The sequence below is a fragment of the Rhodnius prolixus genome, unplaced genomic scaffold (genome assembly GCF_049639745.1).
Source record: "Rhodnius prolixus isolate KJV_2025 unplaced genomic scaffold, Rpr scaffold_1, whole genome shotgun sequence".
Classification (NCBI taxonomy): domain Eukaryota; kingdom Metazoa; phylum Arthropoda; class Insecta; order Hemiptera; family Reduviidae; genus Rhodnius; species Rhodnius prolixus.
Genome location: NW_027411581.1, coordinates 6,796,371 through 6,809,730, shown reverse-complemented (window position 1 = coordinate 6,809,730; position 13,360 = coordinate 6,796,371). Strand labels below are relative to the sequence as shown.

Sequence of the window (13,360 nt, the reverse complement as noted above, 5' to 3'; positions counted from 1 at the left end):
TTAAAGTAATAATATACAATTTATTAATATAAAACTATTTTACACAACGACATGAAACACAAAATACTGTTCATTTCCATTTTATATTTATAATTATCAATTAAAGATCTTTCTTTTCTTTCTTTACCACACTCTCATTTAGACTAGAATAATAAATTTTTGTTTTTTCCCCCACAATATCTCAGTTTTAGAAAATAAATTTATACATTTCTGTTTATATAATGCTAGGATATTTAAAATTATTAATGGAATATTTTTATTAAATAACAAAAAAAAAAAAAAAATAAACCGTGAATTTATTTAAATTAATTTTCAATAATAACCAAATGAATTCAGTTTATTGTTTGAGAAATAAAAATTAATCTAATCTTTGGAATGCTATTGTGCTTATACTTATTATAAAACATGAAATGATGCAAAAAAAAGAGTTACATTTAATGTACGTTAGAAAATATTGATTAAAATAATTGGCCAAAAATTTTAATAACAAAGTTGTTAGAAGTAGAAATTGTTTTTGTAACCAGTTTCAAGTACTACTGAGGGTCTTTTGCTCAAAACAATTTTTTTACATTTTCTTTTTAAATTAAAAATTCAATAAATATTTTTTCTTTTTTTTTTTCAAGTACAAAAAAACTACAAACTTTATTATTAATTGATCAATGCCCTTGTTGATCGCACATCTCTTCGGCCAGCGCTTCCAAATCCACATATCCACCTTCTGATTCTTTATCACCAAGGAGGTTGCCAATATCTTGTTTTAATTCTGTAAATGATGGCCTTTTTGTTGGATCACTATGCCAACATTTAGTCACCACTTTATAGAATTCATGTTTACAATGCTTTGGTTTTTCTAAACGATAACCTTCTCGTACTTGTCTCATAACCTCTCTAGCTCCCATTGTGTTGTACGGCGTGGAACCTAGGATTTAAATAAAAGTGTATAAAAGTACAAGTCAGTGTTTTCTGTTGAAATTCGCGCAATTCTAAAAGATTACACCATCATAAAACATAAAAAAAAAAAACAAAACCTTTAATGCGTACTAGCGGCATCATTAATCTATATGGCCAACGATGTTTTTCATGCAATACAATTCTGACAAGAAAAACCAAAATTTTAAAAGAGATGCCAAAGCTACCCACTATTCAAAACCTAGAGAATTCCTTCAAAACTCTATTAAGCAGTGTAGTTGGACAATTCTCAGAAAACTTGCGAGACTTCCTTAGAAAGAAGACAAGGGGAGCGACCAGTCTCGGAAGTTACTAGAAAGAGAGACATCTAAAATGGTTAGAGCATATTTGCAGAATAGAGTAGCTAGGCTTTAAGGAAATCGTCCAAAAGGAAAACCCATGTCTTCTCTGTGGGACAGTAGAGACTACAGAGAGATCAATAGGCGAAATAAAACTGAAGCGGTACTTCTATACTTACGACGGCCCAAAGGATGTACCGAGAGAATAAGAAGTTCTTTTTCTTTGTGACTAACAGAAAATCTGTACATGCGCACAATAGCTGGTTGGTAAGCAACCATCTCTGAAAGTGGATTTTTGGACGTTTCTCTTTATAAGGGCTACACTTGTGTGCTAGGATATTACGATCTCTGAAGGAATGGCTAACTCATTTCCCTTCTTTTAGGGTCGTCAGTTTCCTCAAGCTTAAGAAGACCTCACGGCTGATACAAATGAAATACATAAATAAACTAAAAGAGATAGATAAGGCAGCTAAATAGTTATCCGCTAGTAAATAAGTAAAAATATACGATAATATCCATCGTAACTGGAACAAAAAAACTAATTTACAATTAATAAAAAAGAAAAAGTTGTCCTTGATAAAGTTTGATAACCTGTTAGAAATTAATAATTACATAAACAAATTTTGTCATTTATGGTGAAATATACTATCCTTAGGTTGAGTTACAAGTAAATATAAAATTTGTAAGTCAATGTGTCACAAAATATCTGATGTTATTATTTATAAATATATATTTTAACTTCACTTACCAAGTGTTATTATTTCCCATAATAGTATTCCAAAACTCCACACATCTGAACTATGAGTAAAATGGCTGTAATGAAGTGATTCTGGTGCCATCCATCTAATAGGCAAAGCTCCCTATAAAGCAACATTTATCTTTAATATTCTAATTATTATTAGAAGTTATTCATGAAAGTATGAAGAATTTAGGAGGACTTGGAAGGCTAACTTAGAATGGTTTAACTTTAATAAAAATAAAAATTAAAAAAACAAAAAATCGTAGGTATTTCCTGAGATAATGAACCACATAACTCTAGGGACCCTCCATTAATCTTGCACTACTTGACACTGTGCCTGAAGAATTACCTTCAGGTTGACAGGTGACCACCCACAGGTGCATGGTCGGTATAATCAGGGCCCCTAGATCTTCTTAGATCAATACTATTATTCCGTTTAAAATAAATCAAGAGGTAAGTCATGGACATGTCTTTTAATCACCCCTACTTAATGATTCCGGTAGCCAATTAACTGCTAGAACTTTAATTTGTAAAAGCAAGTTTAACATGTAAAATTATAATGTTTAAGCTTAATACTTAATAATACTAATTTACCATTACTTAAGAAATAAACCAACCAACAATCTTTACATTTCTATGCCTGATGGGCTTAATTCACAATTCAATCTCTCTATTTCACATTCACACTAATACCCATAAAACACTGGAATTGAATAAACTGATCCTTCTTTGGAAGAAAGATATTGGTCAGAAGCAATGCTGAACTCGGAAAATTACTTCCAAACAAAATGGAATAACATTTTGATCCTTTGGCGTACCATAAAGACTTTATTTATTAGTTGAAAATCAACCCTGGAGTATTATTATGTACTTGTATTGATATAAAGTTCTGGAACAGACCCTTTAACGAAATAGGAGTTAAGAGAAGAAGCTTCTACTTATTAGTGACAAATATAGAAGGTTGAAACTGGTTACAAACTATGGGAAACGATTTTAAAGAAGTTTTTTAAATTAGGAGAAGAAGACCAACAAATATTTTTAATAAAAAACAAATATTGAATAAATGCATACCCTATTTGGACGTTGTTCATATATTTGTCCAGTATCTCTAACATTTCTTGACATTCCAAAGTCGGCAATTTTACAAAGTTTATTGTGATCAACTAGTACATTTCTGGCAGCCAAGTCCCTGTGTATTATCTATAATAAACAATAAATTAATTATAAAAATTTACATTTAAAATTAGAAATTTATTACATATGTATTTACGAATTAAATATGTGCCAGTCACACTGAGAGCTGTACATATATTGATACATATTCCGAATGGAGTTCAGTTCTTTAAAGATCTTGATAAAATTTTGGTTTCAATCTTTATTGAGTTCTCTTTGTGTTCCTAGTAAACCATGGGGAGTTCACTGCAATTCTTAGTACTTTATTTTGAAAAAGTTCTGGAATTGAAGAGTAGAGGAGACTCATGACTGTCTCCTTGAGAAAGTCCAGCAAGAATCTGCCGTTAAGTCTTACCCGGTATGTTCCGTCTTGAAGAAATGATTATATAAAATAAGTAATATAGTCTGATAAGGGTTTCTAAGTTGGTATAGCAGTCCAGAGTGCCAAACAATGTCGAAGGCAAAAGCTACATCAAGAAATACAGCTGCCTTGTACATTGTGTTCTCGAAGTTGAGTACGATGTAATCTGTAACTAGTTTAAGTTGGTGTTCTGGCGAGTGTTTTCGTCTAAATCCGAATTGATGCGATTGTATTGTGTTTGATTCAGTCAAGAGTTAAAATGAGAATCTAAAATTAATTAAAAAATGAGGATATAATTATTTAAAAACTAACTTACCCCTTTACTAACTAAATATTCCATGCCTCTCGCTACACAATAAGAAAATACTGTAAGATCTCTGGAATTAAGCGCTGATGACAGATCAGAAAAGTTAAAGTAATGTGCTCTGGTTCTGTGTTCCCTCAGGAATGCCAGAAGTTTTCCATACATCACATACTCCATTATCAGAAGATATGGCTCTGGAAAGCAAAAAATATTTTAGTTGATTGAATATGAAAGTGAGATTATCAGTAAACTCAAGTTTTTTCTTTTCCGTTTTGTTACCTTCACATCTATTGTTTAAGAGTTAATTCTGGAATGGAAGTGATAAGCGATAATATTGAGTGAGGGACGATAAATTGCTTTACTATCCTTCTCGAAACAACAAGCCAAGGGAAGGATAACATTCCAGACCTGATCAACCTAAACTACATAGGGTGCCCAAAAAAATACACATAACATTTTTTTTCAGTCGACCATACCTTTTTCAGTACAACAGCCAAGTAAAGTAACTACGTTAGGATGTGCTCCTAGTTCTTGCATGATTCCCAACTCACGAAGTAGATCTTCTTTCTCTCGGGGACTGGCCCCTTCTTTCACAGTCTTCACAGCTACAAGTCTTGTTAAACCTTCATGATCACAGATATCATCTGCTTCCGCTTTCCACACCTAAAAACACCAGAGAAAATGAAATTTTCACAATCGATTACTTGTAAATGATAAATTTTCTACAAACATTGAGTATTCTTGGATAATTAGAATATATACATGAAAGTTAAATGCATTTTCATGAAAAAAAACACGTAAAACTAGACTTAACATGTTTTTCTCAAACCGAGACAATTTTCAGAGTATGTACGTTCAAATCTTTGAGAATGCTCTTAAGGTGTTTGCCTATAATTGAAAAGGTTTAATAGCGGTCTAGTTCCCAAATAACTACAATTTTGTAGTAATCATTTCTAGTTAGTCTTACACCCAACTAGAGATTGTGAAACTTCATTGCTATAAACTCTAGAACATATCTACATACGTATATTCTAACCTTTACTGGCTTACGCTTGCACCGAATGCATGAACCTTGTAAGCCCTGTACTAAATAAGCTGCATGTTTTCCACAATAAAGTGGTGTACAGCCTTGGGGCACTATGGTTCATCCACTACAATCAAATCCATTGAGTGACGGGAGTTATCACCATAAAAGACTTTTTTGAAAGGACGACACACATTTAGAAAACCTACGTACTACAGTAGCCATCACCGACTATTGAAAAAACAGGCTTATGACAGGCTAGATACTAAACTACTACAGGAATACTTCCAAACTTAACGAACAGCCAGTGATAATTTTAAATGCACACTTCGTTGCAATAAATTTTGTTTTGTAAGCCAGAAACCGCTAGAAAAATTACAAGTTAATATTTTTTTCCTTTAAAAGATAGAAATACTGGGTCATAATACGTTATTAAAAAGATGTTGGCATTCGTCATTAACTGGACTTTTTTTTTAATTATTCAGTTCAGTCGAAGAACTCAGTACTCAGAATTACTAAGTTTACTATTCATTTTAGCTTTTACTATTGATTCATCCAACCTACCTCATTCTTCTGACAAGTTATTCGTTAGTGAGAAAGAATATCCTTTCAACGGTTGCAGTTGTGCCAAGCAGGCTGAAAATGAACCCTATACCTTACATTTGTAAGGATTTTGTTCACAGCGATTAACGTACCTATTTGGCACTTTCCGATTCTTATTAAATAAATGATAATGATAATTATCAGGTGCCACACCTTCAAAACAGGACATAGGCCTACTTAGATGGCACTATAAACAAACATCTTTATTTTCCCCAGAGATATTCTAAAAATATCTTTTCACTATAACAAAAAAAAAAGGTTTAGATGATTACTAGAGTTATTATGGAAACGTATACACGAACTGAGGTTTAACACTAATACGTAGTGTTATCAGAAGGTTTCACGTTAAGGAATGGCAAGTTTAAAGTAACCTCTGATATGGTTATCGAGAAAAACGTGGTAAATTTAAATAGTTATTTATGCAGCTGGTAAAATGTAAGAAGATTATTATTTTATTTAGTTTTTAAAGGGAAGAATTATTAACAAACTTTAATAAACCCTAAAACTTCGAACTAAACATTTTTCTTAATCTAAGTTAATTTAAGAGTTATTATTAAATACCTGTCCAAAGTTTCCTTGCCCAAGAACAGTCTGTAGTCTCAGTTTATCTCTAGGAAATTCCCATTTTGTTGGCTGGATCACTGAAGCAGGAGTGGTCTTATTTTCTTCCCAGTTCTATATAAAACAAAAAAATTAAATCAATAAATTTGGTTTTTGACTATAGTATTAATTACTGTTTAGTTTAATGATCTAGGTTACGTATAAAAAGTGTCAAACTATTTCTTGTCTTCTTTTAAAATATTTGAACTTCTATTACTCAAATATTCAAAAGTTTTAATTACGAGTACTTCGAGATTTAGTAAATTATTTGCAACTAAATAATGTTAATAAGCAATCAAACATATTTTAGAGGAACTAGAAGGGTTTCTAAAACTTGGCTCTTCAATAAGTTCGTATGATTAAGCAAATATTTGACGATTATATCTCAGCGAAATTGAACTTGTAAGGGAGAAAACAAGTAAGCTCTCTTGTTGCATGGTAGTTCAAAATTATAGAATTAGAGAGAAATGTAATTGCGGAGCAATATCATGCATTAGTGAGTCTTGCCTTAGTGTATCGTCGAATAAGCGATACATAAAACACACTAGAAATCTTATCCATTTCGCGCATAATGTGGCTTGTAAATTATGGTTAATTTCCAACAAATTGTGGTTAACTAAATTTCTAGATTTAACACAGTTTACTGACCCACCAGATAAATGTTTTTGTTTAAATCAAAAATACCCTACTATGCGCTATTAAATTAGCAAATACTAACGATATGCGCAGGCACTCTGGGTAGTTTAGTCGGCAGAGGAGATCTATTATATTCTGATGAATATTCAGATTCATCTAACACCTGTAAACAATAACAATTGCATTATATCCTGGAATTTATAGTATCAAATTTTATTTTCACAAAATCAAAGTAGGACAAACAGGATTACCTTTTTCTTACTCTTCAGCAAAAGCTGGCGAACTAAGACGACAATTCCCAACAACAACGGTATCAATCCAAGTCCAGCCAGAATATAGGTAGCCAAACCAAGCGATGAATCCTGGTAAACAACCCCAACATCGGCCACTGAATTCGTCCTTACAACACTTCCATTTCGCTGATTATATAACCAAGTGACCCCGGGTTTTCTACTCATGTTAACATTTTTCTCATCAACAACTACTGATGGTCTCGCTGTTGACGATGGAAGTAAAATTTCTTCGATAACATCAAAATGTGGGAGGTCAGTTTTAATTGGTTTGATACTTATAGGTTGGATGGAAGATATAGTGTCATCCATGGCTACGGTTGGCTGTTCGGTATCTAGAAGTGTTGGATGAGTTTCAGAGGCCTGCTGAACAGTTGGAAAAACTGGAATTTCTGTACTTATCACTTCTGGTTCTGTTCTTATCACTTCTGGTTCTGTACTTGTCACTTCTGGTTCTGTAGTTATCACGGCTGGTTCTGTAGTTGTCATTATAGTTGACGAGGAAGAGGTTGTCTGAGCTGTAGTGGATTTAGTACTTGTTAATAATTGTGTTGCGGTTATATCTCTAGCGTCTTCTTGTGTAGGAAAATTTGCTTGCGATGTAATTAAAGGGACTGGTGATTGTGAAGATATTGGGGAAGATGCTGAAGTGATTTCCACATGGCCTGGATGGGCAGATGGTGGTTGTGTTGAGGTTGTCGCTGGCTCCTCTGTGACCACCTGAGAGGTCGTGGAGGATAGAGCGCTAGAAGGTGGCAGAGTTACCAGAAAGGATGTCGCACTCGGCGGAAGTGCATGCGTAAGTTCTGAAGCTGCCAAGATTTCTGGTTGTACAGCAGCAGATCTAGAAGTTGTTCTTGATTCTTCCGTCGTTGTGGAGGCTGTTTTAGCAGTTTCTGGTACTTTCTGGGTTGGTATTGTTCGACTGGCGGCTGCAAACTGCGGTTTCTGCGAGATTATCTTTGGTACTTCTATATAACTAGGTGGTGTGGATACTACGTGCACAACTGCGGCTGGAATATAGCTTCCGTTTCTCCTAAAAGTACTTCGAAATGTTACTGGCCGGTATGTGGTTGTTTTTGGTCGAAGTGTTGTGTACAATTTCCTTCTATTGTTATTATTGAAATGATTTAAATCAAACCTTAAGGTTCTGTTATCACTCTGGTGTGTTTCATTAGAACTGCTGGTTACATTCTGATTTAACGACATAATTTCAGTCTTCAAAGAGCCATTATTTCGCTGCACATTCTCGTGGTTTGTGGAATAATTCGATCTTATTCGAGGATATCTTAACGATTCCTTCACAGAGACCGATGTGACCACTGCTGTAGACAATATGCGGGCAGTAGGATTTGGATTCGGTAAGACTGTTTTGTTACTTTCTGGCAGGCTAGTGCTTTCAGCTACAAGTTTCGCTGATTTTTGTTCTATTTCAGTAATATTTTGAACTTCAGCCATTTGAACTTCAGAACTCTCTGATTTATTTAGTTTTAGTCCATAGTTAGGTGACAGGACGGCATGCTCTTTAATACCACTCTCGTTCGACTGTAAATCTGAATTCGGTTCGGTTCCCTTACTTTTACTTGGAGAAGTCGATTGAGTTTCATTTTGTACAGCAGGCGAAGAACCAATGGGGGACGATGGAGGATTTTCACTTGTTTCATTAGGCGCTCTCTTGAAGTACGCTGTGAACAGAGGCTGTCTTTGCTGTACCACTGGTCCTCTAGGTGCTGCATTCCTTTCTATGGCTTTTCTCGTTACTGTCACATCCATATCTTCATGAAACAAGTTTTCCTCGTCTTCAATTTCTTCAGTAGAGCCAGTCAGATCACCTCGAGGTGTAGACGATCCTTCGATAGAGTTAATACCACTTGTAGTAGCCACTCCTTTAGGTAATTTCCTGCCGAAATCCAAAAACGGGATTATAGCATCCTGCGGTACGTCCTGTTCTAATGGCCGAAAGTGATTATACAAATTGTAGGACATAGTATGCGGCAATCCTGTGGTCGGATAGGAAACCCCTTGATTTCTTCGCCTTTTGCGTGTACTTTCCGCCTCTAGCACATATCTGTCTCGTTTTCGATTTCGTTTCAACAATGCTCTCTGTGTAACTTTATCATATTTTTCGCCCAGTTCATACTTGGTCACTTCTTCGTTGAGATCTTTATCCTCTAGTGGTTTACTTTTAACATTTTTCTTTTCTTGAAGAGAAATTACAAAAGCTACACTTTCTTCCGGTTTCAGTTCACGGCTGTCCACCGCGGACACAACCTTGCTGTAAGGGCCATTTCCAATCGAACTCCACCGTCTCGGCTTGTAGTGCTCACCTTCCTCTTCATTTTCTTTTTGAGATTCGGCACCCTTTCCTGAAACAAAGCAATAAATCACTTTTTAAGACTTGAAAGAATTCAAAGAACAAATCCCAGGAAATTTGAGGGTAGTAAGTATTTAATGTCCTTACATCTAATGAATGTATAGTACACATTTTTTCCGGCAAAGATTGTGCGATTTCTCATTCTTCTTCTTCTGAACGAACGATACTATGAAGATACGCATTGGCTGCACTATACGTCACGTTAGAACGGTTAGAGGCGAGGCCCTCCAAACTGTGATATACTGTGGTACTGAGTTCGATTCTCTCCGGTCTAGGCCTTGGATTTTATTTAATGGTTAATAAAAGAATTTAATATAAAGTACGACTGCTAGCCGGCACCGTCCATGACACCTAATTTGCTAGTTGGACGTAAAGCCTGCCTTAGAAGATAGGTATTACTTTCCTTTACTTTACTTCCCTTTCCTATAAGCCCATTTGCAATAAGAAACTAACATACCTAGCAATATTTATTGGCCAATTATAATGCTTAGCTAGTCTGCCCTTCAGCAAGCCAACAGTGTCCGATGTATTAAGCAAAGTATTTTTTTTATTCGAGTTGCAAATATGAGTTGTGACCCTTTTGCCCTTATATAGATAACTTGTTCCATTTTTTTTTCATTTTTCTAGAAGATGAATTGTTTTCAGCTGTTAAAATAGAGCCTTCATCAGATGGAGCTACTGTAATTGTTTTCAACTGTAGCCTCAAAAAAGTTTACATTATACCATTAAGACCAAACGGTACAACCGCAATGAACTAGTTTCTAGTTTACACACCATTGTTACCATTGAGTGTGACTATTAAAGAACAAAATAGAAAAATCTACTGTGCAAGTATTGCAACCATTTAACCCTTCTTCCCCGCCAAGGAAGAAAGCCAGGGGAGGCAACTTAGATAGAAGATCCGAAAAGAAAACGGATAGAACATTCTTTTTGAACCTAGAAGAAGACAACTGGGCACGTTATTATCTGGTAAAGCAGACCGCACAGGAAGGAAGCTTCAGCCAAACGTGCTCGTTTAAGCTGAACAAAATAATCAAAGGCATCTTGGGAAAAGTAAAGAGTATCAAAAAGCAGGGTGACGGCTCAATATGCATTGAAGCCGAAACCCGTGCCCAAGCAAAGATTTTAGAAAACACAACTAAATTCGGGGAAATCGAAGTTATTGTGAGCCCCCACGTAAAACTAAATAGTTCTCAAGGGGTCATCACATGTAGAGACTTCCTCAACAGTTCCATAGAGGACATTAAGGAAGGTCTCGTTCAAGAAGGGGTTATCGATGTACGCAGGATCAAGAGGCGTCAAGGGGAGGAATTAGTCGATACAGCCTCCCTTGTACTCACCTTTAACAAGCCGAAACCACCAAGTATGATCGAGGCAGCATTTTACAAATTAAAAGTAAGGCCCTATATCCCTTCTCCTTTGCGGTGCTACAGGTGCCAACTGTTTGGACACACCTCTTTGAGGTGTAAAGCAACAGAACAAGTATGCGTTTGCGGAAAGCAGCAGCACGAAGGTGAATGTACACCTCCGCCTGTATGTGTGAACTGTAAAGGAGACCACAATGCAAGATCACCAAGTTGTCCTGTTCTAATTAAGGAGAAGGAAATTCAAAAGATAAAGACCCTTCAACAGCTGCCCTACCACGAAGCAAAGTCCATCGTGGAATCAAAGTATTACATCACTCCGGAAATCTCCTTTGCTAAAAAAGTGACAAAAACACCGGCAATGATTCCGATAAACCCAACTCCGATATTTGGGCCTTTTCCGGCCTTAAAGGAAAAAATAATTGAGGTGGGTGAGACCCCACCACCAAAAATAATCCCTCCCGAAAGGGAAAAACCAGCCTTAAGGCTGGCTACACCACCCCCATCCACTAGTGGGGTGGAAACAAAGGTGGGATTTGTCCCACCTCAAACTATTACTACCTCTTTGGTGGATGCCTGGCAACTAGTAAGTCGCCCTCAGCGCTCCCCAAAGAAGAAAGAAAAAGAAGAAGCAGTATGTTCACAACCTACTGACTCTTTAATAGGATCGGACCTTGATATGTCCGAGTCTGAAAGTGGACAGATTTCCGAACGCCCGCCGACTACTAAAAGAAACGGTAGGTCGAAAGGCAAAACTCGACGGAAAACGTCGTCCAAGTAATTAAAATTATGTGTAAGCCCTACTCGTATAATAAGTGTTTAATATCTGTAAAATGTGTATATAGTAAAGTATATGTAAATAGTTTTAGTTTGTATATAGAAGAGCCTGTAAATATCACTCGTAGATCTAAATGTAGAAATATTTGTATATTAGTTTTTAAATACTCGAAAATAAAAAATCTTTTTAAAATTATCAAAAATCCTTTCCTTAATAGTTCCTGGTCAGAAGTGGTTACTCCTAACTACCAAAATGCATGAATCCATTATTCAATGGAATATGAGGGGCTTAATTAATAATTTGGAAGGACTACGACGAATACTGACACGACATAATCCTTTTGGCATTGCTATTCAAGAAACGAAGTTGCGTCCAGGGCAACCTTTTCGAATCCCTGGATATATCTCCCATACTAAGGAGGTGCAACCAGCCCCTGGTGGAAGGGCACATGGCGGTGTTGCCGTTTGTGTACGAGATAACATCTCTAGCAGACGGCTAACCCTAAATTCAAACCTCCAAGCTGTAGCCGTGCGTATAGTAACACCCATGCAGGTTACTCTAGTAAGTATCTACTTACCTGATATTTATTGGCGGAGGAGAGACCTGGAGGACCTGCTTTCGCAGCTGCCCGCTCCTGTGTTGATAATGGGAGACTTCAACTCCCATAATGCAGTATGGGGTTCAGCTACGAGCGACTCGCGAGGCAGGACCCTTGAAGAAATAATTGATAATAATAACCTAATTCTTCTCAACGATGGAGGCGCAACACATTTCAATGTAGCGTCAGGTTCTTTTAGTGCAATCGACCTGTCCATAGCATCTCCCTCACTAGCAGTACATTTGGATTGGAACACCTTAGACGAATTATATCAGAGTGACCACTTCCCGTTAATGATAAGCACCTCTATCTCCAAGTACGACTATATCACTCCTGTAAGATACGACACTAGGAGGGCAAACTGGCCCGAATATTCAGCCAGAGTGGTGACACCAGCCTTTTCAGGAGATGTCACCACTGATACGAAGTATTTCACTGAAGCGTTGGTGCTCGCTGCTGATGGGTCTGTGCCGAAGGTCGGTGGGAGAATTAAAAGAACCCCCGTTCCTTGGTGGACCCGGGAGTGTAAAGTTGCTAATGCAATGAAAAAACGGGCCTTTAACAGATTTAAAAGGTACCCAACGGAAGGAAATTTAATAAATTTTAAGAGGTTAAGAGCCAGAGAGAGGGGAATTATTAGAAATGCTAAAAAAGAAACCCTAGCCTCCTATGTGTCTACGATATCCACATCTACGACATTAAAGGAGGTCTGGAATAAAGTTAAAACCCTCTCTGGTGTACGTAAGACCCCGTCAGTGCCAACCCTTCTTCGAGGAAATGCAATCGTCACTGAGCCGAGAGAAGTGGCGGAGTATCTAGCTGTGCACTTTGCCGAAGTGTCAAGTTCACAGGCGTACTCTGCTCGATTTCTTAGTCGGAAAAATGAATTAGAGCTACAGCCACTCGACTTTAACACCGCCACTATAGAAAACTACAATGTCCCGCTAACAATACACGAACTAGAAAATGCCCTAAGGAAAACAAAGGATACCTCACCAGGTCTGGATGGGATCCCATATGCCATGTTGAAGAACTTGAACTCGTTCAGTAAGGAACAGCTTCTTTGGCTGTACAACCGCATATGGGAAACAGGCCAGTATCCTGACTGCTGGCGGGAATCAATCGTTATACCGATCCCCAAGGAGGGTAAAGACCCCAACGTCCCCTCAAGTTACAGACCCATCTCGTTGACCTCCTGCTTGAGTAAAGTCCTCGAGGCAATGATTAATAATAGATTAGTACACGTGTTAGAAACCAGAGGGCTTTACA

At 36.8% G+C, this 13,360-nt stretch overlaps 1 protein-coding gene across 2 annotated transcripts in view; it reads right to left on the bottom strand.

Moving 5' to 3' along the window:
* LOC141453354 (uncharacterized) overlaps window positions 1–13,360 on the bottom strand; it is a 171,723-nt gene continuing 158,363 nt past the window's right edge. For both annotated transcript variants that reach the window (XM_074126451.1, XM_074126440.1), the window contains 8 exons: window positions 6,939–9,343; window positions 6,770–6,850; window positions 6,013–6,126; window positions 4,301–4,487; window positions 3,837–4,018; window positions 3,058–3,186; window positions 1,996–2,107; window positions 1–919 (listed from right to left, as the gene is read on the bottom strand). In XM_074126451.1, the coding sequence (XP_073982552.1) occupies window positions 657–919; window positions 1,996–2,107; window positions 3,058–3,186; window positions 3,837–4,018; window positions 4,301–4,487; window positions 6,013–6,126; window positions 6,770–6,850; window positions 6,939–8,963 (3,093 nt within the window). In that variant the 5' untranslated portion in view covers window positions 8,964–9,343 and the 3' untranslated portion in view covers window positions 1–656. The remainder of the gene's footprint in view (window positions 920–1,995; window positions 2,108–3,057; window positions 3,187–3,836; window positions 4,019–4,300; window positions 4,488–6,012; window positions 6,127–6,769; window positions 6,851–6,938; window positions 9,344–13,360) is intronic.